Genomic DNA, 24,345 nt, shown 5'->3' on the forward strand with positions numbered 1-24,345 from the left:
CCTAAAGGTGGGCTCAGCAGGTGCACGGTCCTCCCAGTGCAGCCAGGGTGGGGCATCCCTGGACCTGAGTGTCCTCCTTCCCCACTGCCTCAGCCTGTGCCCCTGGCCAGGTCTCAGTGAGGGGGAGAGGGCTGGAGCTTGAAGCCAAGACAACAGGGGAACAATTGGCTGGAATTCTGCATAAACAGAGGGGCTCATCCAAGGCTGCAGATGAGCTGGGAGGGGCTGGGGAGTTCCTGCGCCCCGAGGGAGCCCTGCCTAACAGTGAGCCCATCCATCCAAAGGGAGGCCCTGCCTTCGGGAGTCCTGGTCTGAGAGCATAAGCAGGACAGCCTCTGTGGGGGATTTAGCAGGGGATGCTGTAGGGCCCCGAGACCCCCCCCCCTCAGCCCACCCCCAACCAGCATGCTCGTGGCCCCTGCCCCACCTAGAATCATTGGAGATACACCTCCCAGGGGCAGGAAAACAAGGAGAAACCATCATTGATTGCGGCTGCCAGAAGCCGTCACCACCTCTCAGGCCCCTCCTCGCCTGACCTTGGGGTCCAGAGAGAGGACATGCCAGTCTCCCCACTCCCATGGTCTCACAGCAGCAGCTGCAGGGACAGCCAGGCTGGTCTGGGATGGGGGTCGAGGGTGGGTCCTCTCTGCCAGTGCCAGATTCAGCTGCTGTCTCAGGGTTAGGCTCCAGCTCAACCCCTGGGGCTGCTCCCTGGCTTTCTGAGAAGATGCCGTCAGGCAGATTCCATCTCATAACGTTTCCTAGAGGAAAACGTTCCGACAATGAGCGTTCCAACAATGAAGGGATCTGTCTCTGATCCTGGGGCCTGCTCATGAGGAAACTGAGCCTACCCATGGCAACTGAGAGACGAAGAGGTAAGGGAGCAGGGTGTTTGGAATCCACAGCTCTGGCCAATAGGTGTGCCCTCCCCCAGAGATGGAGGCTTCTCAGCAGAGCCACAGAGATAACCTAGCCCCTGTCCTCCAGAGCTCACCGTCTATTGGGACAGAGGCAGCAGCATATCATGCCGTGCTAAATTTTCTAGTCAAACCAGGAGGTCTGAGGTCTCACTCTGCTGGGAGTTGAAGGGTGCAGATCCAGGAAGGCTTCAGAGAGGAGGGGGCCTTTGGAGGGCATACAAGAGCCACCCAGGCAGAGAAGGGAAGGACAAGTCAGATGGCAAGAAGTGCAGGGGCAGAGGCCAAAAGCTCATGGAGGGTTCAGGGAATGGGAACACAGGGCAGTGGGGCCAGGCAGGGAGTTGGCTCCCCCAAACTCTAGAGTCTCTGCATCTCCCAGCTGAGCCCAACACACAGTAAGGTGCAGGCAGGGGCCACGGAAGGCAGGGCTGAGCTTGCAGAACACATTGTTCCTCCTCCTCCTCTTCTTCCTCCTCCTCTGTTTGCGAGGTCATCACTTCCTTGCCCCCCTCCACCCCCAAGGAGCCCTGTGTGGTTATGCTTGATTGGGAAAATTGATGTGGGGCCGCCGAGTTTAAGGGCGGGGGTGGTCACCCTTCCATCTTGAACCCAGCTCTGCTCGTTGGGCCAAGAGTGGCTTCCAGAGCCAGCTGTGCTGAGAGAGGGTGCTGCTGTGAGGACAGGATGTACTGGATGGCCCTGAGTTCAGTGCTCCAGTCCCTTGCCTCCACAGCCCCCACACCAGCTCAGGAAAGGAGTGCAGTGGGACTGGGGGAAGCCTAGACCACTGACCTCCCCAAAAAGATCATGACTAGTCCGGGAGGCAGAGAGGCCCCAGAGATAGAGCAGAGGTCAGGGCAGGCAGGAGCTGGGTGTGTGACTTTGGGCAGAGGCCTGACCTCACTGGGCCAGACCGGCTGCCAGTGTCCCCTCCAGCTTCAGGGAGGCATCTGAGTTATGCCTAGCCACCTCCTGTTAAGCCCAGAACCTCCTCCACACTGGCGACCCACCTGTGCCCAGTGAGAGCCCTTCAGCCTCTTCCAAAGAGGCTCACCTCAGAGGGCACGGGTGTCGGAAGGCCTGGAGACTTGCTCTGGATGAGTGGGGTGACCTCTGGCATGCCATTGCCCTTCTCTGGATGTCGCTTTCCCATACACGGTTTTATAAACTTCCCTGAGTGCTTCCCCTCTCCAGCCAGTTCAGCCAATGTCCACGGTGCCTCTGGGCCAGGCTCGGTGCAGCCTGCAGGATGGCCGGGCAGACACAACCCTGATTCCAGCCCTAGAGACATTCCCAGTGTCCGCCAGCTCATTGCCTTGCCCCAGCCAGTGTCCCCTGAGGCATTTAGAGTGAGAGGAAACTGAGGCCCAGAGATTTGGCAAGGCACGACAAAGGACCACCCACATAGAGGGTTCCTCCAGGCCTAACAGGGCAGGAGGGTCAGGACTAGGGGTTCTCCACTCGAGGGCTCCCGGCCACAGCCCCCGGCAAGGACCCAGTGTCTGAGCTAACCCCCTCCCCACCACCTCCTCCTTCCTGGCCCCCTCCTCCCTTCAAACCGCAGGGCCCAGCCGGCCTCTGGAACGCGTGCCCGGGACCTCGGTGATATTTTGAGTTTAAGAAAACTTTGCAGTCGGCAGGAGCTCTTAAAGGTTATAAATAGCAGCAGCGGGAGCCCATGCCGGGAGAGGCGGAAACACGTGTCAAACACGCCTGGGAGGGGGTATTCCGAGGCACAGACCCCCCCACACACACACTAGGGACGCACTAGGCTTCTGGGGATTTTACAACCACTGGAGCGGGAAATCACACTCCACCCAGAAGGCGTCTGGGAAACAGGACCCGCTTTGGACCCCCAACCAGTGTCCCCAGTGGCTGGCCAGGTTGCCCGGGCATGTGGGGACACTGATGAAAGGGGATCTGGTGGGGAGGCCTTTCTCCTACCCCACTCCCCGCCACCATGCCACCAGGGATCTCCCTCAGAGCTGCCCTTGGGAACAGCAGGGCTAGGGGTGGGTTTGGAGAGAGTCCACTCTAACCCGTCTGTGGCAGGGAGAACTGAAGACCTGAGTGGGGACAGAATTGTTTCCAGGTCATGGGAAAGCTGGACAAGGTTTGGACCCCCAAGCCACAGTTCTTCCCATTGAACACTGTTGCTGCCTCCCTTCCATTTCCAGGGACCACGGGATGGTACTCTAACTCACCCAAAGAAAGCACAGAGATGGGCACAAAGGTGACAACAGACAACACTGAGGGATGCAGACCTGAGGGCCCCATCCCTCAGCATCCAATCCCAGTGCTTCCCCTTCCAGTGAAGACCCCTCCTGCTGAACAGATGAGGAACAGACCAGAGACTTGCCCTACTCCAGTGGGATGCAAGCCCATGCCCACGCTGCCAGGGAGTGGACTGTCAACAACCCAAGGCCAGGTATGCGGCCTCAGCAAGGACATCAGCTCCGCTTTGGACACAGCAGTCTCAGCCTTGCCTTGAGGGTCATGCAATTTGAGGACATGCCCTCAGGAGCCTAGTCTGAGGAGACACCCTTCTGGGGCCTGATCTAAGAGAAATCAGTTTTGATGGCCCCATGGCCATGGAAGGAACCCTTCAACCTCCACCACCTCCCTGGATTTCCCAACTGCTCCACAATGTGCATGGGGCAAGAACTGTTACGACACTGCAAATACCTGGAAACTCAGGCGTGTCTCAGGCTCCCACCCACCATCCCACTTATGCCTCACTCATGCCCCACCTGCTGCCCACAGCTCCCAGCAGGTCTGGGGGCGGCAGCCAGCCTTGGCATCCAGGCGTTCTGAACCTCAGGGAGCCCCAAAGGGTTTATGGGGCTCCCAATGAATGGGAGCCTGTTGAGCTCGGAGGGGGCCGGGCCCGAGTAAACATGGCTGGGTCTGAGCTGCCATTCTCCCCCTACCTCTTCCCCAGAACCCAGGACCAAAATACAACTTCCTGTCCCCGGAGCTGAGGGCCAGACTTGCCCCCCAGAGCCCTGGGCGGGGGCCCACAGGAGGAACGCAAACTGGCAGGCCCAAGGCTCGAGGGGAGAAAGGCCTTCAGGTTTTCAGACTCCCAGGTCTGCTTGCATCCAAGACCCAAGTGCCTGGGCACTTTACAGATCCCCTTTGAGCCTGAAACTGCCCAACTGTTAACAACAGATCAGGAAACTGAGGCCATGAGCAGGAAGGCGTCTGGCTCAGGGATCCACAGGTCAAAGCAGAAAAGGCCCCAGCCTCCTGCTTCCCTGGCCAGTGAGGATGGGGCCTGTGGGCAGGGTAGGGCAGTGCATGTGGACTCAGGGGAGGTAGAGGCTCTGGCAGTCAAGAGCCAGGGCAACAGGGAGGCTTGACAGAGCACAGGGGAACTCTCCCTCCTTTGGGCACAACTGCCCACTGACCTCCGCTGGCCTGGTCACAGAATAGCCTACGTGTCCCGGGATACCCCTTGGAGCAGTGCACTTCAGAGTAGCTGGGGCAGGAGTCCCATAAGTGCTGTTTGTCATAGTTTCGCTATGTCCCCTGGCCAGTCCATTCTGCTCTTTGGTCCCGTTTCCTCCACCTGGAGGCCAGGTATCACCGAGCCTGCCTCCCTGACTAACTTGTGAAACAAAAAGTACTTTGGAAACTCTAATGAGTGGTACCCTCCCCAGGAGCCTGGAAGACTCAGGGAGGGGGGCCCTAGGAACGTGCCCAATGGCTGGGGGTGGTTGGGGCCAGCTGCCTCACATGCAGGGCACTGGGGGCTACAGCTGGAATGTGCTGAGTGGCAGCTGCCACGTGAATCATTATACCTCATCAGGCTGAGCCTAGGACTTCCAGACACAAACCAGCTCAGACTGGGCTCAGGCAGAAGGGCAGCCTCCAGCCGGGTCCCAGGGCCTGGGGGTGAGGTTTCTGGGATCTTGCAGGGTCTCTGCCTCCCTGTCTGCCCACATCTTCATCCTGAGCAACCAGCCCTGGTTCTGAACACAGCTCGTTCTACAGACACACAGAGAGAAGTCATCCTGTCCACAGCCCCCCTGCCTTTGAGACCTGTGACAGCTTAAGCAGACCCTGGGCCTGGAAGGGCCTGGGAGGCAGATAGAGAGGGCTTCCTGGCTGACTCCTCACCAGGAGCCCACATTCCAGTGGGCAAGGAGTCAGATATGAGGTGGCTGTGGGGCTGTAGGGGTCAGGACACGGGCTGGAGTGGAATGACGGCCCCCTCCATCTCTTCCGTCTAGGAGCCACTGGGTACCCAGTGCTGGCAGATCAGGCTTTCTTGGGCCTCAGTTTTCCTGCCTGTGACACAGGCAAGAACCACCTCCAGCCCCCCTCTGATTTCTCTGGGTGCCTTAAACTTGAGTGAAGTCACTAGTAGGGGCTGTGTTCATACCTCGTGGCAGCCTGATATTCCTGAGATGTGGAAAGGACCAGAGGGTCAGACAGGGACACAGAGACTAAGAGAGAGGCATGGCAGGGCAAGGAGAGGACTATTGAGGCACACACACATGTCTGGCAGCCTGAGTGGGCCCAGTTACCTGGCAGGCAGACCCATGGGTGCTGAGGGGAGGGCCCAGCCCTGGGCATCTGAACACCGGCACACTTGGATCTGCCTCTGTTGCCTCCTACTCCTGACTAGGAGCCTGGGACAAAGTCCTGGGCCAGTGTAGGGCTTGGTAAAAAATAATTAATTTTCTTTTCAAGTGGAAGCTCTGACTCAGGTCTTTTCTTGTCCCCAGCAGCACTATCCTTGCTTAGGCCTGAGCCACAGAAGCTGCTCAGGGACTATCCATGGCCTCCCCGTGGCCAACTTGAGTCTGCTCTGCAGCTTTAGGCCCGACTTGGAAGGCCCGTGGGCTGCAGGTGAGTGGGGGCCAGGGGAGCCTAGGGTCCTGAGCACAGCTGGGAGGCCCAAGTCTGTGGTTTCCCCGGGGGTGAGTGTCTAAATACCTGGGCCGTGCTATGGGGCAGACAAGACATGCCCGCATGGAGACACATCTGTGGACCTGGTGTTATGACAGCAGGGGGCTTGTAACCATGAGGCCAGCAGGGACAGAAAGCCCATACCTCTAGCTCCTTGGGAGCCTTAGGAGTGCTCCCTGGTTGGGACAGAGCCTGCTGGCCCCAGGTGCCCCCATCGCCCCTCCCTTCACCTTCCTGAGAGGCAAGAAAGCCAGGCAGCCATGCTTCTGCTGCAAGGGAAGGGGGCTGCCCAGCCAGCTGCCATGGGAGCCTCCAGCGACTCAGCCGGGTGTCAGGGGGTGTTTATGAGCAGCCGAAATGGCTGTAAAAGTGGCACCTCGCTTCACTTATGGCCTGGCCATCCCCTCCCCTACTGGGCTCTTGCCTCAAAAAGTTTCCAGAGGGGCCTAGAAGCCGAGAGAGGTCTGGGGTTGAGGGCTGGGTGGAGGCACAACCTGGGGTCAGAGTTCAGCCAGGGGCTAGAAATCAGACTGGGATAAGAACTCAGCCTGAGGTTGGGGCTCATCATGGAGATAGAGCTCAGTCTGGGATCAGGGCTAAGCTTGGATGCAGCCTGACTTTGGGGCTAGTGTTGGGATGAAGCACTGGGGAAATATAAGGACTCAGAAATAGATGTGAGCCATTAGTCCCAGAGAACCCCTGGTCTGGCCAAGGGGTTTTCTGAGGGAGGAAGGCCAGGCTGCATTGCTCAGAGAGCTGAGCCTCTTGCCTTGCTTGTTGGTGTCTGATGCCCACCCTGGCCCCAGGGTCTGTGTACCTTGGCCAGAGCCCTACTCACAGTGGGATGGCTGCAGCAGAGGCCTGTCAGCCTGGGGCTGCCACACCAGCAGGGGTGGGGCCAGAGTCTGGCCCCTACTGCAGTTCTGAGATCCAGTGACCACCCTGGCTCCTCCTCCTAGGCCCCAGCCTGGGGATTAGAGACAGGGACTCACTCCTACTCCCCACCCCCAGCCAGGCCTTTTCAAACCCCATTGAAACTAACACTGACCTGACACTAACCAGAAACTGATTCTGAGCCCCTGGGGCGTGCTTGTCAAAAAGGGCAAGCTGACTCTGCCAGGTGCTTGGGTGCTACCAGTTAATGTGTGACACCCCCACCCTCATGGTAGCACTTTAACCAGAGGCCTGAGGGTGAGAGAGATGATCTGTGGCCCCACCCACAGCTGTGGAATGTCCAGCAGGGGACTCTGGGGTGAGGCACATGAGTTATGGCAGGAGGAATGCCCTTAAGGGACCCAGCACCCATCAGATTCCTCTCTGCAGCCCTCTCCACAGCCCACCCTCATCCTCCCAAGTACAAGTAGTATGTTTCCAAATCTCAAGTTTTCCCTGGTGTCAGATCTGAAAAGAACTCCTCCCCTCAGCCTCTAGTTTTATCTCTCAGTCCTTCCAATCCCTCCATTAATGTTCTTTTCTCATCACCAAGGGGGAAAGCAGGGTGGAAGATCAGTGGTCACAGAACCATAAAACTTAGAGACACTTAGAAACAGAGGCATAGGCCGGGTGCGGTGGTTCATGCCTGTAATCCCAGCTCTTTGGGAGGCCGAGGCAGGAGGACTGCTTGAGCCCAAGAGTTGGAGACCAGTCTAGGCAACAAAGTGAGACCTCGTCTCTACAAAAAAAAATTTTTTAATTACCCAGGTGTGGTAGCTCATGCCTGTGGTGCCAGCTACATGAGAGGCTGAGGTGAGAGGATTGCTTGAGCCCAGGAGGTCAAGGCTGCTGTGAGCCATGACCGTGCCACTGCACTCCAGCCTGGGCGACACAGCAAGACCCTGTCTGGGGGAAAAAAAAAATGCTGCGTGTGGTGGCTCACGCTTGTAATCTCAACACTTTGGGAGGCCGAGGCAGGATCACTTGAGGCCAGGAGTTTGAAACCAGCCTGGCCAACATAGAGAAACCCCATCTCCACTACAAATGCAAAAATTAGCCAGGCATGGTGGTGCACAAATATAATGCCAGCTACTCAGGAGGCTGAGGCCAGAGAATTGCTTGAACCTGGGAGGTGGAGGTTGCAGTCAGCCGAGATCGCACCACTGCACTCCAGCCTGGCCAACAGCCCTGTCTCAAAAAAGAAAAGAAACAGAGGCATAATAAAGCTGAGACCATTAAAATATAACACTGAAGAACCACAAGTGTTCTTTAGGTGCCCATTCTGGCACCTGGGCCTCCGTCCCAAGGAGGCTACATACCATAGGAGGCAGCCCTGAAATCACAACCTCCCTCCCCAGTAACGGAGGATGTGGGCACACAAGGAGGGAGGGGAGTGTCCTTTACACCAGGCAGAGGAGTATGATCCTGGCAGAGGAAGCAGCAAGGACAAAGGCAGGAGAGTGGATGTGTGAAGAAGACCAGGAGTCTAGCAGACAGTTCCTGTTAGGGAGAGTCATTTTTGGAGGAAACTGTCTCAAATAGCACAGCCCTTGAACACCAGAAAAAGAAATGAGGGCAGTGGGCACAGAGAAGGGAGGCAGCCATAGAAATGCATGGGGAGGGCCAAGGCTGGTGGTTCATACCTGTAATCCCAGCACTTTGGGAGGCTGAGGCAGGTGGATCACTTGAGGTCAGGGGTTCATGACCAGCCTGGTCAACATGGTGAAACCCAGTCTCTACCAAGAAAAGCAAAAATTAGCCAGGTTGGTGGTACACACCTGTAGTCCCAGCTACTTGGGAGAATCACTTGAGCCTGGGAAGCGGAGGTTGCAGTGAGCAGAGATCATGCCACTGGACTCCAGCCTGGGTGACAAAGTGAGACTTTGTCTTGAAGAAGAAGAAGAAGGAGAAGGAGAAGAAAGAAGAAGAAGAAAGAAGAAGAAAGTAGCAGCAGAAGAAGAAATACATGGGGAATGCACCTGGGAGTGCAGTCTGGAAGCTGGATGGGCTTGAGCCAGCAGAAGGGTGGCTGCAGCTGGATCCTAGGCCTTAGGACTTGGGCTTGACAGATTTGCACTGAGGGTTGGAGGGCAGGTTTGCAGGCTCTGAGGAGCTCAATATCCACAGGCTGAGTCTTGAGAGCCCCTGGAGCCCATGGGCCAGGATGCCCACCCTCGTGGAAACTAAACAGTAAAGTTAACATTGCCCTTGAATCAGCTGGCCAACCTCTCCATTTTGCAGATGAGGAAACTGAGGTCCAGACAGCCGAAGAGTGGTAGTGTCCAGGACACACAACTGGTAAGCGGGCAAGCACAGGCTGTTGCTTAGCCCAGACTCATTTCCCAGGGCCTCATGCATTCGCTTCCTCCGCGATCCTTAAAGCCCTCCGCTCCAGGCATCCCCAGCCCCTCCCTCTGCCTCAGTTTCCCCACTTGGTACCGGGAGGTGGTAGGTTTGGGGTCGAAGGGCCCCTCCTCTTAGAGCTCCAGCATGCCCTCCCCAGCCAAACACAGAAATCCCGCCCCGTTCAGCCCCAACCCCCGCGGACTCCTCCTTGCCTTCCCCTAAGTCGAGGGTCCCAGGCGGCCCGGTCCGAGCCGGCCGATAGCTTTTGGGAGTGGGGGTGGGAACGGGGGAGGGAGGTGAAGCCTGAGAGTGGGTGTCTGGATTGAGCCCCAGGTCTGGCAGCCTCGAGCCTCCGGGGTTGGGGCTGGGCAAGCCGGAGAGGCCCGGCCAGCAGCTGAATGGGTCGAGACTCGGAGACCCGGACCCGAAGAGACGCTGGGCAGGGAGGGAGCGGGATGTGTGGCTGCAGACCTGGGCGGGGGTCGGGGCTGGCCTAGGGCCGAGAGGAACGACAGGCCTGGGATGGGACTGAGGGCAGGGGACGAGGCGAGGGTGGGGCTGGACGTGGGGGAGGGCGGCAGCAGCCAAGCCGGGCTCGGGGCTGGCAGCCGAGCGGCCTCCCCAGGGACCCCGACCCGGCCCGAACGGGAGCCCAGTGGACTGACAGCGTCGCGGCCGGGGGCGCGCGGGGGTACCAGGCAGCCTCCTCAGGGGATTCGCCCATGATGAAAGAGGGCTCGCTTCTCGGCTCAGGGTCTCTATTCGCCAGCGGGGGCCGGATGATCAAGGGAAAAAAAATTAAAAAGCCCGTGCTTTCCAGAAGAGAATGAAGCGGCGGCGGCGTCCCGGGTTCCCTGCTCGGGTCTCGATGTTACAGCTGCCCCCGCCCCGTCTCCCCAGCACTCACATCCCGCCGCCGTAAGACCCCGGGCCTCGGCCTCTAGCGCAATGTCCCGGGGCGGGGGGCGGAAGGCTCCTCTCGGCCTCTCCACACTCCCGCGTCGCCGGCTGCGGAGGGGGTGGGGGCGGGAGAGGCCCGGGAGGGCGCGGGGGAGGGAAGAGGCGCCCGGCCGGGGGGAAGGGGAGCGGCAGACGCCGAGGCGAGGGATGCGCGCGGCGGGCGGTGGCTCCGAGCGGCGGCCGGGCGGGGGTCGCTGGAGGCCAGGCCGGCCAGCGGGGGGTATCCCGAGAGCTCCATGAAGTCCCCCCGGGGCCGCGGACGGGGCGCTGGCTTAGGGAGGCTGTCGGGGGGGCCCCGACATCCATGGCAAGGCGGGGGCCGCGGCGGCGCGCTCGGAGTAAGTCGGGGCTGGGGACCCGCGCCGAGGGGAAGTGGCCGGAGTCGGGAAGGAGCGACTCTGGGCCTGGCCGGAGCAGCCAGGCTGCTCTGTCTCGGTGTCAGTCGGCGGCGCCTCCTCGGAACCCGGGGGAGTCGCCAGCCCCGCGCCGCTCGGCTCGGTGGCTTTTTTGGAAACTTGCAAATGTTTTCGTAGAGAGAAAAGGGGGAGGGAGGGAGCGAGGGAGTGACCGAAACGGAGCTTGGGGCCGCTGGAAGAACTGAGGCCAAGGCCGGGGGAGCTAGAGACGGACTGACAGACAGGCAGACCGACAGAGCGTCGGGGCCGCTGCGCGCCCGAGCCGCACAGGCGCAAGCGGGGCTCTGGCCAAGGATGGGGAAGGGGTGCGGGAGGCGGCTGCCGAGGGTCTGGGATCTCAGGAGGCCGAACGGCCGGGGGCTGGCGGCCGGAACACCTAAGGGCTCAGTGTGGCTGCAAAGTTGGGATCGCATCCCCTAACTGCACGCCCCGCGCGGCTCAGAACGCGCCCCCTGCCCGGCCCTGACTCCCTACGCCGAAAGCCGCGGAGCTAAAAATAACAGTCCTGCGCGCCCCCCGCAGACCGCGACCCCGACCCCTCCCCCGCCCCCTCCCCCCACTGGGCGTGGGGCGAAGCCACAGCTCCCATTTCCCCAAAAGAAAAAAAAAGAAAGAAAGAAAGAAAGAAAAGGCGGCGCGGGAGGGGGGCGGGGGGCGGGCCGGGGGCGGGGGGCCCGGCCATATGGATGTGATTTCTCCGCTCCGAGGCAGACGGGCCGCTCCGCAGCGCTCGGCGCCCGCCCGCCGCCCGCCCGGCCTCCGGCTCTCCCTCCCTCCCTCCTGTCCCTCCCTCCCTCCCTCCTTTGCGCTGCTCGCTCGCTCGCTCGCTCGCTCGCCCTCAGCGCATGGGCCCCGCGCCGGGCCCCGGGGCCTCGGGCCGCCGGGACGCCGGGGTCCCCTAGGCCGGGGCGTGGGCGGGGCGGCCAGCCTGACGCAGCTCTGCACCCCCTACCACCACCAGGGCCGGCGGCGGCGGCTGCCCCGAGGGACGCGGCCCTAGGCGGTGGCGATGGGGACCGCCCGGATCGCACCCGGCCTGGCGCTCCTGCTCTGCTGCCCCGTGCTCAGCTCCGCGTACGCGCTGGTGAGTCCCCCGCTGCCAACACTCCGGGACAGGCTGCGGGCTTACCCTAGGGTCCGCGGGATAGGTCTAAGGCACGCAGTCTTGAGTTCCCCCAGTAGTTCGAACTTTGGGTGAGAGTCCCCTCTGATCCAGGATCCTGGGTGCCTGCTGTCTCTGGGATGTCTGGACTGTGGGTTCCAGCTGCCCGAAGCCTCCCTATTTCTGAAGCCTCGTTTGGGGTCCCAAATCTGGCAATTTGTGGTTGAGTTTTCACCATCCTCTGCTTCTGTGAGCACCATGGCTGTTTCTCCCTGGAAGATGACAGTGTGACCCAACAGAAGGCTGGGCTTTGGCCCTGCTGCGTACTCCCACAGACTTTGCTTTGGGGACCTCTGTTTTCTGCAAGTTTTGTTGCAGTCCCGGACACAGGGAATGTAGGTCTGAGGTCAGAATCATCCAGGCAGGGGGTAGGATTTAGGGGCCCCCTCCAGCCCTCACACACACACATGCACACGTCTGGCTTCACCCAGGGTAGAAGCTGTTTCCCCAAGGAGGTGGGTGTGGTGTGGCATGGAGAAGGGATGGAGTTCCCTGAAGGAGACTGACCTCACAGTGCACCCCTGTAGGAGAAGCACAGCATATCCTGTGGGGAAGTGAGGAGACCCCTGGAAAGACTGTCACTCCCTGAGAGTGACCTAAAAGCAGAATGGTAGGGAAGGCTAGAGGGAGAGGAGAGACAGAGACAAAGCCGGGTGGGGAGGAGAGATCCCCCCAGCTGGAGGGGTGGACAGACTAAGAACAGCAAAGAAAAATAGGGAGACAGGCAAAGGCAGAAAGCTGGAGACACAGAGTGGGCAGCACCTCCTCCTCCTGGGCCAGGGTCTGGGGCCCACTTTCTGGGAAGGGGGCTGTCCCAGCCCCTCAGTCCTATTCCACAGCAACCCCATCCCCTGGGACGAGCCCGTTCCTGGGGAGGCTGTCTGCCTGTGCGCCTAACTTCAAAGCCTCTTCTCCCTGCTCCCCAGTGGGGGTATCTGCCTGCTAGAGAGCAGGGCAGTCAGGCAGCCTCCTCCTCCTGACCAGCAGCAGCTCCCTACACAGGGCAGAGCTCCAGGCAGTTCCAATGAGCCTGGGATTCCTCCACCTTTGCATGATGCCTGTGTAAGCCTGGGCTGTCCTTCTCCGTGCCTCAGTTGCCCCATCTGTAAAAGAGAGGGCCTGGAAGAAACATCTGCCTGAGAATCCCATCATCAGAGGCTCTCCCTTCCTCTGAGGTCCTCAGCACTTCCCACTTACCTGTGCCTACACCCTCACAATTCTGGCCCCAGCAAAGGCTCCCCACCAAAGACAGCCCCATACAAGGCCTTGTGGATGGGGAAACTGAGGTTCAGAGGAGCTCAACACCCTCTGCAGAGACACTCCAAGTACTGACGAATGCCAGGGGATAGAACTACCACCAACCCCACCCCCGGAGTTTGGTGTGTGACGGCCTGAGGGGTAGACAGGGTGATGGGTGTGGGTGTCCTGAGAGTAAGTCTATGTGTCAGAGCAGGGTTCTGTGGGACTCTGGGCATGGTGTTCATCTGGGTCTGTGTGATTGTGAGTGTCTGAGTCCCTGTGTGAGTTCACGTGTCTGAAGCTGTGGTGCATGACTTGGAGGCGCAGTTGTGTGTGTTTGTGTGTGCCTTTGTGAGCGCCTGTGCACCCGGGCCTGTTGTTTTCTTATGTGTATTTCATAAATGCTTCTGTAGGGCTTTCTACTTGCCATTGTTCTAAGCAATTCACGTACATTAGCTAGTCTAATCCTCCCAACCACCCTCAGAGGAAGGTTATTGTCCCCATTTTTAACTGGCCCGAATCACACAACCACAATGACCATTATTTATCTCATGCCAAGCCCTGTGCCTCTATGTGTGTGTGAAGTATGGGTACCCAGAGCCCCACTGCTCTCCAGGGAAGCTGAGATATATGCAGAGAATCTTCCTGGCTTTGCCCTGGCCCATGTCTGAGAGTAGAAGGACAGATGCCAGTGCTCAGTCTGCCCAGGACCTTGTTGGGGCATGTGAGTTCACTGGACACTCCCTGGCTTCGGGGCCAGAAGATTGGGACTGAAGGGCGGGGGCAGCCTACTCACCCATCCAATATCCTATGGGCCCCCTGGACTCATCTGGGGCCAGCAAGAAGCTGGCAGCCTGCCAGCTCCCTCTCCTGAGCCCAAAGGGCTACTGCCCCCCTTTAGATCTGCACCTATGCCCCTCAAGCCCACCAACCTTATCTCATGGCCGGTCACCAAACCTGTATGCTACCTGCCCAGCTGGTCCCAAGACCAGGCTCACATGTCCAGTGACCTCACATTTGGGGGGCCAAAGAGCATTCCATCTGGAGGACACTGGTTGTGGCCAGACTCAGCTGGTCCATCTTCTGCTGTACAGGAAACAGTTACCTGGGAGCCTGGAGTCTGGGGCGGGGTGGAGTTTGGAGGAAGTGATAGACCCACAGATTGTGAGTAGGAGGCAAAGGGGCACTCTTGTCCTTGAGGATGCGTCCTCCTAAGGACCCCCCCAGCATGTACACATGTGGAGGAGAAACTGCAACAAGAGAAGCTGGAGCTCAGCATGGGGCAGGCCTTGAGTGTGAAGATGTGACCACTGGGTAGGACTCACAAGAGACTGTGGTGTGGACTCACAGGCTGGGAGTGTGTGGGACCTTTTCCAGCCTGCTCCAGGGGCAGCTTGGCCATGTTGCTTGCTTTCTTTTTTTCTTGAGACAGAGTCTCACTCTGTCACCCAGGCTGGAGTGCAGTAGTGCGATCTCGGCTCACTGCAAGCTCCGCCTCCCAGGTTCACGCCATTCTCCTGCCTCAGCCTCCTCAGTAGCTGGGATTACAGGCGCCCGCCACCACGCCCAGCTAATTTTTTGTATTTTTAGTAGAGATGGAGTTTCACCGTGTTAGCCAGGATGGTCTCGATCTCCTGACCTCGTGATCCGCCCGCCTCGGCCTCCCAAAGTGCTGGATTACAGGCGTGAGTCACCACGCCCGGCCGGTTGCTTGCTTTTAAAGACAGGAAGAAGCCAACATGTACAGAACAGTGGCTGTCCCCAGATTCTGAGCTAGAAACTGTCACAGATTGTTTTCTTATTTCATCCATTCACCCAGTGATTTCTACGCTAAAGGGCCCTGAGAGTCACACAGTGAGTCTGTGGCACAGCAGGATTTGAACCCAGATCTTTAGACCTTTGCACTGAATTCCTTCCTCAAAAGCAGCACGAGATCTGCTGCTGGCAGGAGATCCTCATGTCTCACTCTGGGGTTTCTCTTTCTTTTTTCTTTTTTAAAAATTAAATCATGGCCGGGTGCAGTGGCTCACACCTGTAATCCTAACACTTTGGGAGGCCGGGCAGATCACCTGAGGCCAGGAGTTCGAGACCAGCCTGGCCAACATGGTGAAACCCCCATCTCTACTAAGAATACAAAAATTAGCCACGCGTGGTGGTACGTGCCTGTAATCCCAGCTTATTGGAAGGCTGAGGCAGGAGAATCGCTTGAACCCAGGAGGCAGAGGTTGCAGTCAACCGAGATCACGCTGCTGCACTCCACCCTGGGCGACAGAGGCTCTGTAAAAAAGAAAAAAAAAAAATTAAATCCTTCTGTTATTTTGTTAATTTTTAACTTCACAACTGATATATGAATATGTTCTTATAAAAGAGTCAAACAAGTCTGTAATCCCAGATACTTGAGAGGCTGAGGAGGGAGAATTGCTTGAGCCCAGAAGTTCAAGGCTGCAATGAGCTACGATCATGCCACTTCACTCCAGCCTGGGTGACAGAGTGAGCCCCTGTCTCTGAAAAAAAAAAAAAGAGAGAGAGTCAATCAATAAAAATTAAACAGAAGCCCTCCTTGATCACTCCCAAGCCCCAGTTCCCTTCTAGGGAAAACCATTTTTAGCAGTTTGGGTAGAGGGGCGTTCTCCTTCCTCTTTCTGTGTGTTTCCAAATGGTACCTCTTTGTGTACATATCAAGTAGATAATTTTGTCATTTTCTATTTGTCTGGTTGTTTTTAAATAAATGGCATCGGTTTCTAGATAGGGCTCTGCCACATACATATTTTGACGTAAAGGTGTGTCTTAGAGATCTTCATTTCAGTAAATATGAATCTATATTTTTAAATGCTGCATAGTATTCCAAAACCCGGGACTCATTAAGTAGTCCATAGGAATGTACATTTAGATCGTTTCTGCATAATTTGTGTGTGTGTCTATATGTGCGTGATTCCAGATGGTGGCAGGGAAGCTCCTTGAAATGCCCTCTAGTGTCCCCATGTGACTATTTCCTAGTAGGATATTTCTAGATTTTGTCATTGCTGGGCCTGAGAATATACATATTTTTTATTTTAATAGCATGGCTAAATTGCCCTCTAAAAAGCTTGTGCTGCTTTATACTTATACAACACCAAGACCAACCAGGAGGGCCTCTCTGCCCACGCCCACTGTCTCATAGGATGTTAAGAGGATTCTTTGTGTTTCACCTTTGCTTGGATAGGTGAAAATGGTGTCTCTTGTCATTTTAATTTGCTGATTACCAGTGACTTCTGGGCTTTACAGTGAGAGCTTGCTCGGGGCCATTAACCATCATTCTATGGGTTATTTGTCTTTTTCGAATTGATTTGTTGAAGCTTTTTATATCACCTGCCCTTAAACACATTCACCTCAGCTCTTGAAACGGCTTACGGCTTATGGACAGAGCAGCAGGAGGGGTGCCGAGCCCTCCCAGGAACTGGGGTTTTCTTCAGAATGTTTTAATGAGGCGTCAAGTAGCCTCCCTCAGATTCCTGTTGTGGGCCTTCTGGGGACACTCCCTGGTCCAGCCACCACATCAGGAAGGCAGCTATTTCAGAAGGAGAGTCCTCAGGAAAAAGAAAAGGTGGGGCGAGGGTTTTGCAGACCTCTGAAATTGTCTGCAAAATACGGTGTGACTGGGAGAAGGGCGCAAAGTTTTGCTCAGGTTTGCAGAAACATCAGAGACCTTCAAGCCCTTAAAAGCCCCAACTCTTGGGCCAGTCTTATGCCCGAGGTGAGACCTAATGGGATCCCATTCTGCTGAGCAGGCGATGGCTTAGATTAGGCCATACTGTTCTTCTGGGCCTTGATTCCTCAGCCCAAGTAGGGCCTGCTTATGAAGATCCACCAGGTCGTAGCAGCCAACTCCGCTATCCCAGGCTGCATCCCACTGCCTGCCCCGAAGGCGGCCACGCTGGCTGGCCAGGATGAGAGGCGTCACAGTGCCTCTTCCCCCCCAGCCCCTCCCAGCCCCAAACACAGGCAGCCTGTTCAGGAAGGCCTGGCGAAGGGGAGGAAAAGTCAGCACTTGTCAGTGGTGGCGGGGCAGGACGAGGAGCCTGCTCAGGCCAGCCGGACAGAGAGAGGGCAGCAGGGGTGGGGGAGCAGTCCCAGCCAGCTGGCACGGGAGACATCCAGGGGTGCCAGCATGGGTCCCAGTAGTAGAACCTGGAGGAGGGCTGTAGGAAGGCCAGGAGGTCACGAAGGGGTCTCCTGTTAGCCAGGGTTTTCTCCTTCTGGCTGTGCTGGAGGCATCAATGGCCTGGTTGCCAACACCAGAGCCCAACTGTCCTCTACCCAGTTACAGCTGGGGACAAGCCGCCATCACCGGCATCACCGGCACCTCTATGTCTACCCACCTCTGCTCCTAAATCGGCTTCGGGGAGGCTGCCTTAGGGGATCTGCAAAGGGAGACTTGCTTAATGTAGCAGCTAAAATCCAGGATTATGGAAAGATGATACTGTCGCTGGTGCCAGGGTACCCGTGTGGCTGGGCACTTCCTCCTCTCTTTCCCTTCTTCCAAGGCTGCTGCTTCAGTGTCAAGCAGATCTTAGCTCCATCCCTGGCCCTCCTCTTTCTGTGACTCTTGGCCTCAGTGTCCCTGTCTGTAAAATGGGGATGTGGTAGAAGTTGCAGGAGGCATGGGTTTTAAAGCTCCTTGCTGACCATGGGGAGGATGTGCTACAGTGGAGGGTATTGAAGCCAAGCACCATGATGGCTGGGTTGGGGGAGTCAAGTCAGCCCTAATCAGGACCATAGGAGGAGTGTTGGGGGGATATGGGACAGCTGGTGCAGGGCTGGGTGGCCTGTAAGTGGTGGGTATGGACTAAGTGACCCCTGGCCACAGCCCAGCCCCAGTCCCTCAATCGTCACCCCTGAGACCCAAGATCTGCAGATCTGCTGGATCTAAGGGGACGCAAGCCTGAGTCCTCTGCACCCTGGCGCTGAGCCAAGAAGACAGGAACTCCTCAAGGGAGAGAGGGTTGGAGGGGTGGGGAGAAGGGAGTAGCAGATGGGGCATGCCAGGCTGAGAAGAGTTACAGCTGTCAGCATTTCCCCTTCATCCCCAGGAGATAAGGCTTCCTCAGTCAGGGCAGAGGCAGAGGAGGGGGTCCTTTTTCCTCCTAAGCTCAAGCTTGGGGCCTCTGGCAGTAACCTTGAATCCTAATGTAAGTCCAGAGTGGATCCAGAAATGCAAGGAGCCATTGGGATACTCTTCCATCCCAAAAGCTTGCCAGGAACACCTTATCTAGCAGGTCCTCCTGTAGTCCCTGCCCCCAGTCCACCCTGGGGCCCCATCTCCCATCTGCCCCTCACTGTCACCTGCTGGACTCAGCCATCTACCCAGATAATCTCCCCCAGCCACCTTGGGTCCCTGGCCTGGCTGGGAGCACCCATGTCACCAGGCAGCAGGGGTGCACATGGCGGGGATGTGACTTGCTGCTGCTGCTGCTGCTCACAGTATCAACAATAGCAACCAGCTTTTCCTGAGCTTCACCCCTGCACAGGCTTGTTGTGAAGTACTTCATTTAATCTTCACAGCAGCTTTTTTTTTTTTTTTTTTTTTTTTTTTTTTTGAGATGGAGTTTCGCTCTTGTTGCCCAGGCTGGAGTGCAATGGCGCGATCTTGGCTCACTGGAACCTCCGCTCCCAGGTTTGAGCGATTCTGCTGCCTCGGCCTCCCGAGTAGCTGGGATTACAGGCGCACCACCACACCCAGCTAATTTTGTATTTTTCAGTAGAGACAAGGTTTCTCCATGTTGGTCAGGCTGGTCTCGAACTCCTGACCTCAGGTGATCCACCTGGTTTGGCCTCCCAAAGTGCTGGGATTACTGGTGTTAGCCACCGTGCCGGGCCAACAACAGCCCTATTATTACCCTGATTTTACAGGAAAACTGAGGCACACGGGTTAAGCAACTTTCTCAGACACGAAGCTAGTCAAGGGTGGAGGTGGGATTCACATTGTGGGGCTGGTGGCAGAATCTCCTTGAAGAGGAGGGCACAGCTGGAGGGAGGAGTGAACAGGAGTGGGGGCATTCCAGGCATGGAGCTGTGAGCTAACGTTTGGAGGGGTAGCGCACTTGGTGTGGGGTTGTCCTCCTCTTCTTGGGAAAGTGCTTCCTTAACTTTAACATGAGTTATTCTTGTTGCAATGGCTGTGCTAACAGATAAATAGGTCCTAAAGTTCAGGGAGGCCAGAGGTGGGGCCACCACCCCTATGGATGAATGAAGGAGTGTGGGAGTCATGCGTGCTGGAAGCACATATCTTTCCCTCTCCTGAACATCCCAACTCCAGAAAAAGGGGTGTGCCTCCTCCTGGCCATGGAGAAGGTGAAGCCAACAGCTGGAGGTAGAGGCTGAGCCAATTCCTTGAGCCAGTGAGGGGTGTGTTGGTCAGCTTTCGGTGGTCAGGCTGCCAAATGGCCACTCAGTTTTCAACCCATGACTGCCTGCCTGCAGTCTAGGCCATCAGGGGTGACCCCCAGTCATATCAGTAGGCTGGTCTGTCTGTTGGGAGGCCCAGGGAGTCAGCAAGTCTCTAGGGATGTGTGGGAGCCTCCGTCAGTCACTCCAGAGCTCTCCATCAGCTGGAGAAAATACAGCACAATGGGTTTGTCTTGAGAGGGGTGGAGGTGGCAGAAGAAGAAGGATAGTGGGGAGGGGGTAAGACAACAAGATGGCAAAGGCAGTGTAAATGGTAGTTGTTGGGCAGGTGGCAGTATTGCTGATGGTGCTAATGTTGCCTTGGTGATGCTGGAGGTGGTGGCAGTGGTGCTGGTGCTGGTGATGTACCAGTTGTGATGGTGCAGATGGTGGTGATGGTGGTTATATTGATGGTTACAGTAGTGCTCATGGTGGTAACGGTGATGCCAGTGGTGGTGGTGGTAGTACTGGGAGGGACTGGTGATGCTGGTGTTGGTGTTAGTGACAGTAATGATGGTTATTGATGGAGGTACTAGCAGCAACGATGGAAATGGTAGTTAATGGGTGCTGTAAATGGAGTGAGCTGGACAGGGATCAGCCCCCTCACCAGCATGGATCCCCCATGTCAGAGGCACAGGGAGAGCTTCAGGTTAGTCTTGGAGGCCCCTGGATCCTGGCAAGTCCAACTTGTCCTCCCTTAAGCCATCCCATCATTCTGTGTCTACCTCTGCCCCAGCCAGCTCAGCCATAGCTGGGGAAGCAAAGAGACTAGGATAGAGGAGCTTAGGCCAGCCGCCAGCACGTGAGGATCTGCTCCAGCCCTTCCTGGGGTCCATAGTACCAGCGGAGATCTCAGGGTCCACCTCAGCCCCCAGAGACACCAGAAGCACGGGCCACCCACAGACGCAAAGGCTAAGGAGCTGCCGCCTCACTCATAGACGCACACACGCCGCCCTATGCCCAGAAATACATGTGCACGTGCATGCTCACAAACACGTCCGGCTCGCGTCCCACACTGACACGCTGGACAGTCTCCATGTGAGAACGCGCACGGACGGGCACACACAAGTGCACGCGCCGGCCACTCGAGGATGCGCCGCCACTCGCGCGCGCACGCACAGGGACGCGCACGCGGCTCCGCTAAGTGGAACCAGCAGAACCCAAGGCCGGCCGAGCCAATTGGAGACTCCTTGGCCCTGGAAGCCCTCGCTGCTGCCGCCAAGAGACGCGGTCAATTAACTTCTCCCTGCAGCCAGGCTCTCTGACCCGGCCTGCCCGCCCCTCCCGCCGGTGCCCGCCCCATGCCCGACCCGCCTTCTTCCTCCCCTGCCTCCTCTGGGTCCTCCCGCCCTGCACAGCCACGCTCGGACTGCAGGGCCCCGGCCCCGCCTTGGCGCGTCTGAAGGATGCGGCTCTGCCCCGGAGCTGAGGAGACGTAGCCTTCTGGGGGAGGGATGGAGGGGGTCGTCTCAGGGGACATACCCCTGCCCAGGGGTCTGAGGAAACACGACCCTGAATTAAGAGGGATGGGGCTGAGGGCTTCACAGCCCCGCCCTGGGGAGGTTTCAGAGACCGCCTTAACCTCTGCGGGTCACATTCACGGGAATGGCTGGGCTAGGCACACCAAGCTGCTCCCAAGTCAGAGGACAGAGGCTGAGACCCCTCAGCAGCCACCTGCTCAGGGTGAGCCTCCACCCGCATGATATTTCATTTCCTTTCTTATAATGAGGCCAGTGAGTCCCGGTGGGTGGCAGCCAGGGCCCAGGGTGTGCAGGTTGGAGGGAAGGGAAAGGACATTCCAGGCAGAGAACAGCAGGAGTGAGGGCCTGAGTGTCATCAGAACTCCGAGTCTGGATGGAGGGAGCTCCCAGATAAGCAGTGGAATGAGAGGGACTCCCACCCCCAGCCAGCACCAGAGTGCCCAGCCCAACCCAGGCCGCATGCCAACAGTTCCTCCATCCTCTCTTTCTCTCTCTTGAGATTGTAAGGAGGGGAGGCATTGAGGCACTCACCGTTCACTGGGGACAGCATTGACTGGGGAGCTGGGCCAAGATGGAAATTGGTGACTCCCAAGGCCCCCCAGGGTGCCAGGACTTGAAGGACTCCAGGCTGGGTTTGTCTCCCCACAGTTCACCACTCCTTATCCACCCCCTGCCCCCGACTCATGTCCCCAGCAGGCAGCCAGGATCCTGTGTGGATCCATCCTGGGACATTCCATTCCAGTCCCATGTACCCCTGGGGAAAGGACTGGACAGAGAATATCAGTGACTGCAGCCTACAGGGTTACTGGCGGGCAGGCAGGAGAGAGCCCCTGCTTTTTCCCTTCGATCAGGCAGGCCCTACCCCTCAGAGCCACAGCTTCCCATCTGTAAGGTGTGAGCTCCATAGAGCAGATTCCCCACATGCAGGGGAAATCCCACCTTCCCTCTAGAGTCAGGGCCTTTTGAAAGGGGGTAGTCCCTCTGGGAAATTGGGATGTCTCTGGGACCTGCTGCTGCGCCGGAAAGTCCTGCCTGTGGTCTGACCTTCGGCTTGGCAGGTGGATGCAGATGACGTCATGACTAAAGAGGAACAGATCTTCCTGCTGCACCGTGCTCAGGCCCAGTGCGAAAAACGGCTCAAGGAGGTCCTGCAGAGGCCAGGTGGGGGTCAAAGGAAGAGGGTCTGGGGATGAGGTCAGGTGAGGGAGGGGCCAGTCAAGGGCGGGACCCAGGATACAGAGCCAGGTGAAGGCTCTCTGTGGGGGCGGACTTAGGTAAAGGGGGCCAGGCCAAAGTGAGAACCGAAGTGGGGTGCGTGGTGCAAGAGTGGAGTCAGCAGGCTCGGGCATCCATGGCTTGTCCTAAGTCTCGAGCTCAGGTCCCTGTGTTGCCCACCACCAGCACTCAGACTGATAGCTGTCGGGTTAATCTCATCAACCGAAGAGGCTCAGACCCCAACTGACTGAAGGAGAGGAGCCGCTTCCTCCCCTGACAAGCCCTTAGGGTTCTGCAGGGGTTGAGGCTGGTGATCGCCCAGAACACAAGCACACAATGACAAACACACTCTATGGCACACAGATTTTGCTCACACTCACAGAGACTCACATGGTCTCTGCAGTCACAGCCCCACCGATGCCAGCCCCAACAGTGGCTCCCAGTCACATCGAGATCTGGGGGGTCAGATGGGCCCACTCACTCTGGGTCCTGAACCCAGCCCCTCTTCTTAATTGTGAAAGCCTGGAGGAGCCTCTCTTTGCCCCTCATCATCCACCATGGAGCCTCTCGCTTCCTACTATACCCCACCCTGCTACCCACATCCCCACACTGAGGCCCGAGGGTGGAGGCAGGAAAATGAGCACAGTCATTCTCATCCCAGTCCAGGCTGCTTGGACTCAGCTTCCCATCATTGCCACAGACCCGACATGTGAGGACCAGGGGGGCCTAGCTTGGGCGGTGGCTGAAGGAATACAAGTCAGAAAATGAGGAAGACTTTGTGGCTAGGAAGAAAGACCTCTCCAGCCTGGGCAACATAGTGAGACCCCATCTCTAAAAAAAAAAATTAAAAATTAGCGAGGTATGGTGGTGCACATCTGTAGTCCCAGCTATAGGGGAGGCTAAGGTGGGAGGATCACTTGAGCACAGGAATTTGAGGCTGCAGTAATTTGTGATCATGTCACTGCACTCCAGGCTGGGCGATAGAGGGAGACCTTGTCTCAAAAAAAAAAACGTCCAGCATCTCTCCAATGAGAAGAGAGGCCAGGCTCCATCTCAGATTAGGCATCTCAACGGCCACTGTGGAAGCTGTGAACCACATACTTGAGGATCCAGGGCAGGGGATGGGGTGGTCTTCTCTGTCCACTCTTGACTGTACCACCTTGCTCTTGTCTTCTCACCACCAGCTTCTTTACCTGCACAGCACTCAGGCCAGACTTAATTCTAGCTATGTAACCTGTCCATTGACATCACCCACTCTGTCTGCTTTCACCGTGCGCCCCCTGGTGGGGCCTTCACTGCTGCGTGGCCTTGGCCCCCACCCACTCCTGACTCCTGGGTGGGAGGATACCACCTCTGCTCTGTCTTGCCCAGTTTAGTGCTCACCCCACTAGCTGATCCTGCACTCCCATTCCAACCCTGGGGGACAATCTCCACCTCCTCTTATTACTTCACCTGGCAAGCACTTTACACTTTGTTAAACACCTCCTCACCCATCGTCTCAGATCTCCCAACAGCCTAGGTGTCAGCAGGGCAGGAGACAACCCCCCCATTGTACAAAGGGGGAGTCTGAGGCCAAAGAGTACCCTGGGTCTCCTGTTGTAGCTCAGCTGACAGCCATCATTACCACCCTGGTTTCTCCAGCCAACATAATGGAATCAGACAAGGGATGGACATCTGCGTCCACATCAGGGAAGCCCAGGAAAGATAAGGCATCTGGGAAGCTCTACCCTGAGTCTGAGGAGGACAAGGAGGCACCCACTGGCAGCAGGTACCGAGGTACGTCTCTGCTTCCATGCATCCAGCTGGCATGGGCTTGGATCCACCCACCCCCATTGCACTGTCTCTCTGATGTGAGCTCATGCTTCTTGGCTCTTATAGAAAGTAAAAGGCTGCAGCCACATCCCCAGGCAAGGGGCTGGGAGAAGACAGAGTGTAGTGGGAAGGAAGGGGAGCTAGATGGCTCAGGCCTCAGAAAGAGATGAACAGAGAACTCTCCAGCACCACACCAAGAGTGGACCCAGGGCTACGGTCCCACCCATGGAGAGAAAGAGAGATGACAGAGAACCCTGGGGGACAGAGAGGCAGGGAGAGATACACAAAGACAGACAGATAGTGACAGAGAAAGACGGGGAGAGGCATGGAGACAGAGATCAACAGAGGCAGGGAGAGACAGTCACAGAGATAGAGGGGACCAGGAGGCACACACTGAAGTCTGGGCTCAGTGTGTCAGAGGAGGTACATGGGGACACATAGTGGATAGGGCCACAGAAATAGAGAAGGAGAGGAGGGCAGTGGCAGAGGGTGGGGCCAGAGGCAGTGGGACAAGGAGGGGA

General features: G+C 57.4%; 1 protein-coding gene across 8 annotated transcripts in view; it reads left to right on the top strand.

Moving 5' to 3' along the window:
- The first annotated feature begins 208 nt into the window (after positions 1 to 208).
- The window catches only part of PTH1R (parathyroid hormone 1 receptor), a 31,514-nt gene continuing 7,377 nt past the window's right edge, over positions 209 to 24,345 (top strand). Inside the window, exons 1-8 of one of the 8 annotated variants that reach the window (XM_063806761.1) lie at positions 209 to 264; positions 766 to 875; positions 3,098 to 3,348; positions 5,654 to 5,777; positions 9,012 to 9,068; positions 11,454 to 11,576; positions 21,856 to 21,958; positions 23,654 to 23,788. In XM_063806761.1, the coding sequence (XP_063662831.1) occupies positions 11,502 to 11,576; positions 21,856 to 21,958; positions 23,654 to 23,788 (313 nt within the window). In that variant the 5' untranslated portion in view covers positions 209 to 264; positions 766 to 875; positions 3,098 to 3,348; ... (1 more) ...; positions 9,012 to 9,068; positions 11,454 to 11,501. Of the gene's footprint in view, positions 876 to 3,097; positions 3,349 to 5,653; positions 5,778 to 9,011; positions 9,069 to 10,324; positions 10,415 to 11,402; positions 11,577 to 20,833; positions 21,000 to 21,855; positions 21,959 to 23,614; positions 23,789 to 24,345 lie in introns of those variants that run through there. The other 7 variants (XM_001152239.7, XM_016940912.4, XM_009445365.5 and 4 more) reach the window with 7 other exon arrangements.

The sequence above is a fragment of the Pan troglodytes genome, chromosome 2 (genome assembly GCF_028858775.2).
Source record: "Pan troglodytes isolate AG18354 chromosome 2, NHGRI_mPanTro3-v2.0_pri, whole genome shotgun sequence".
In the NCBI taxonomy this organism is placed as follows: Eukaryota; Metazoa; Chordata; class Mammalia; order Primates; family Hominidae; genus Pan; species Pan troglodytes.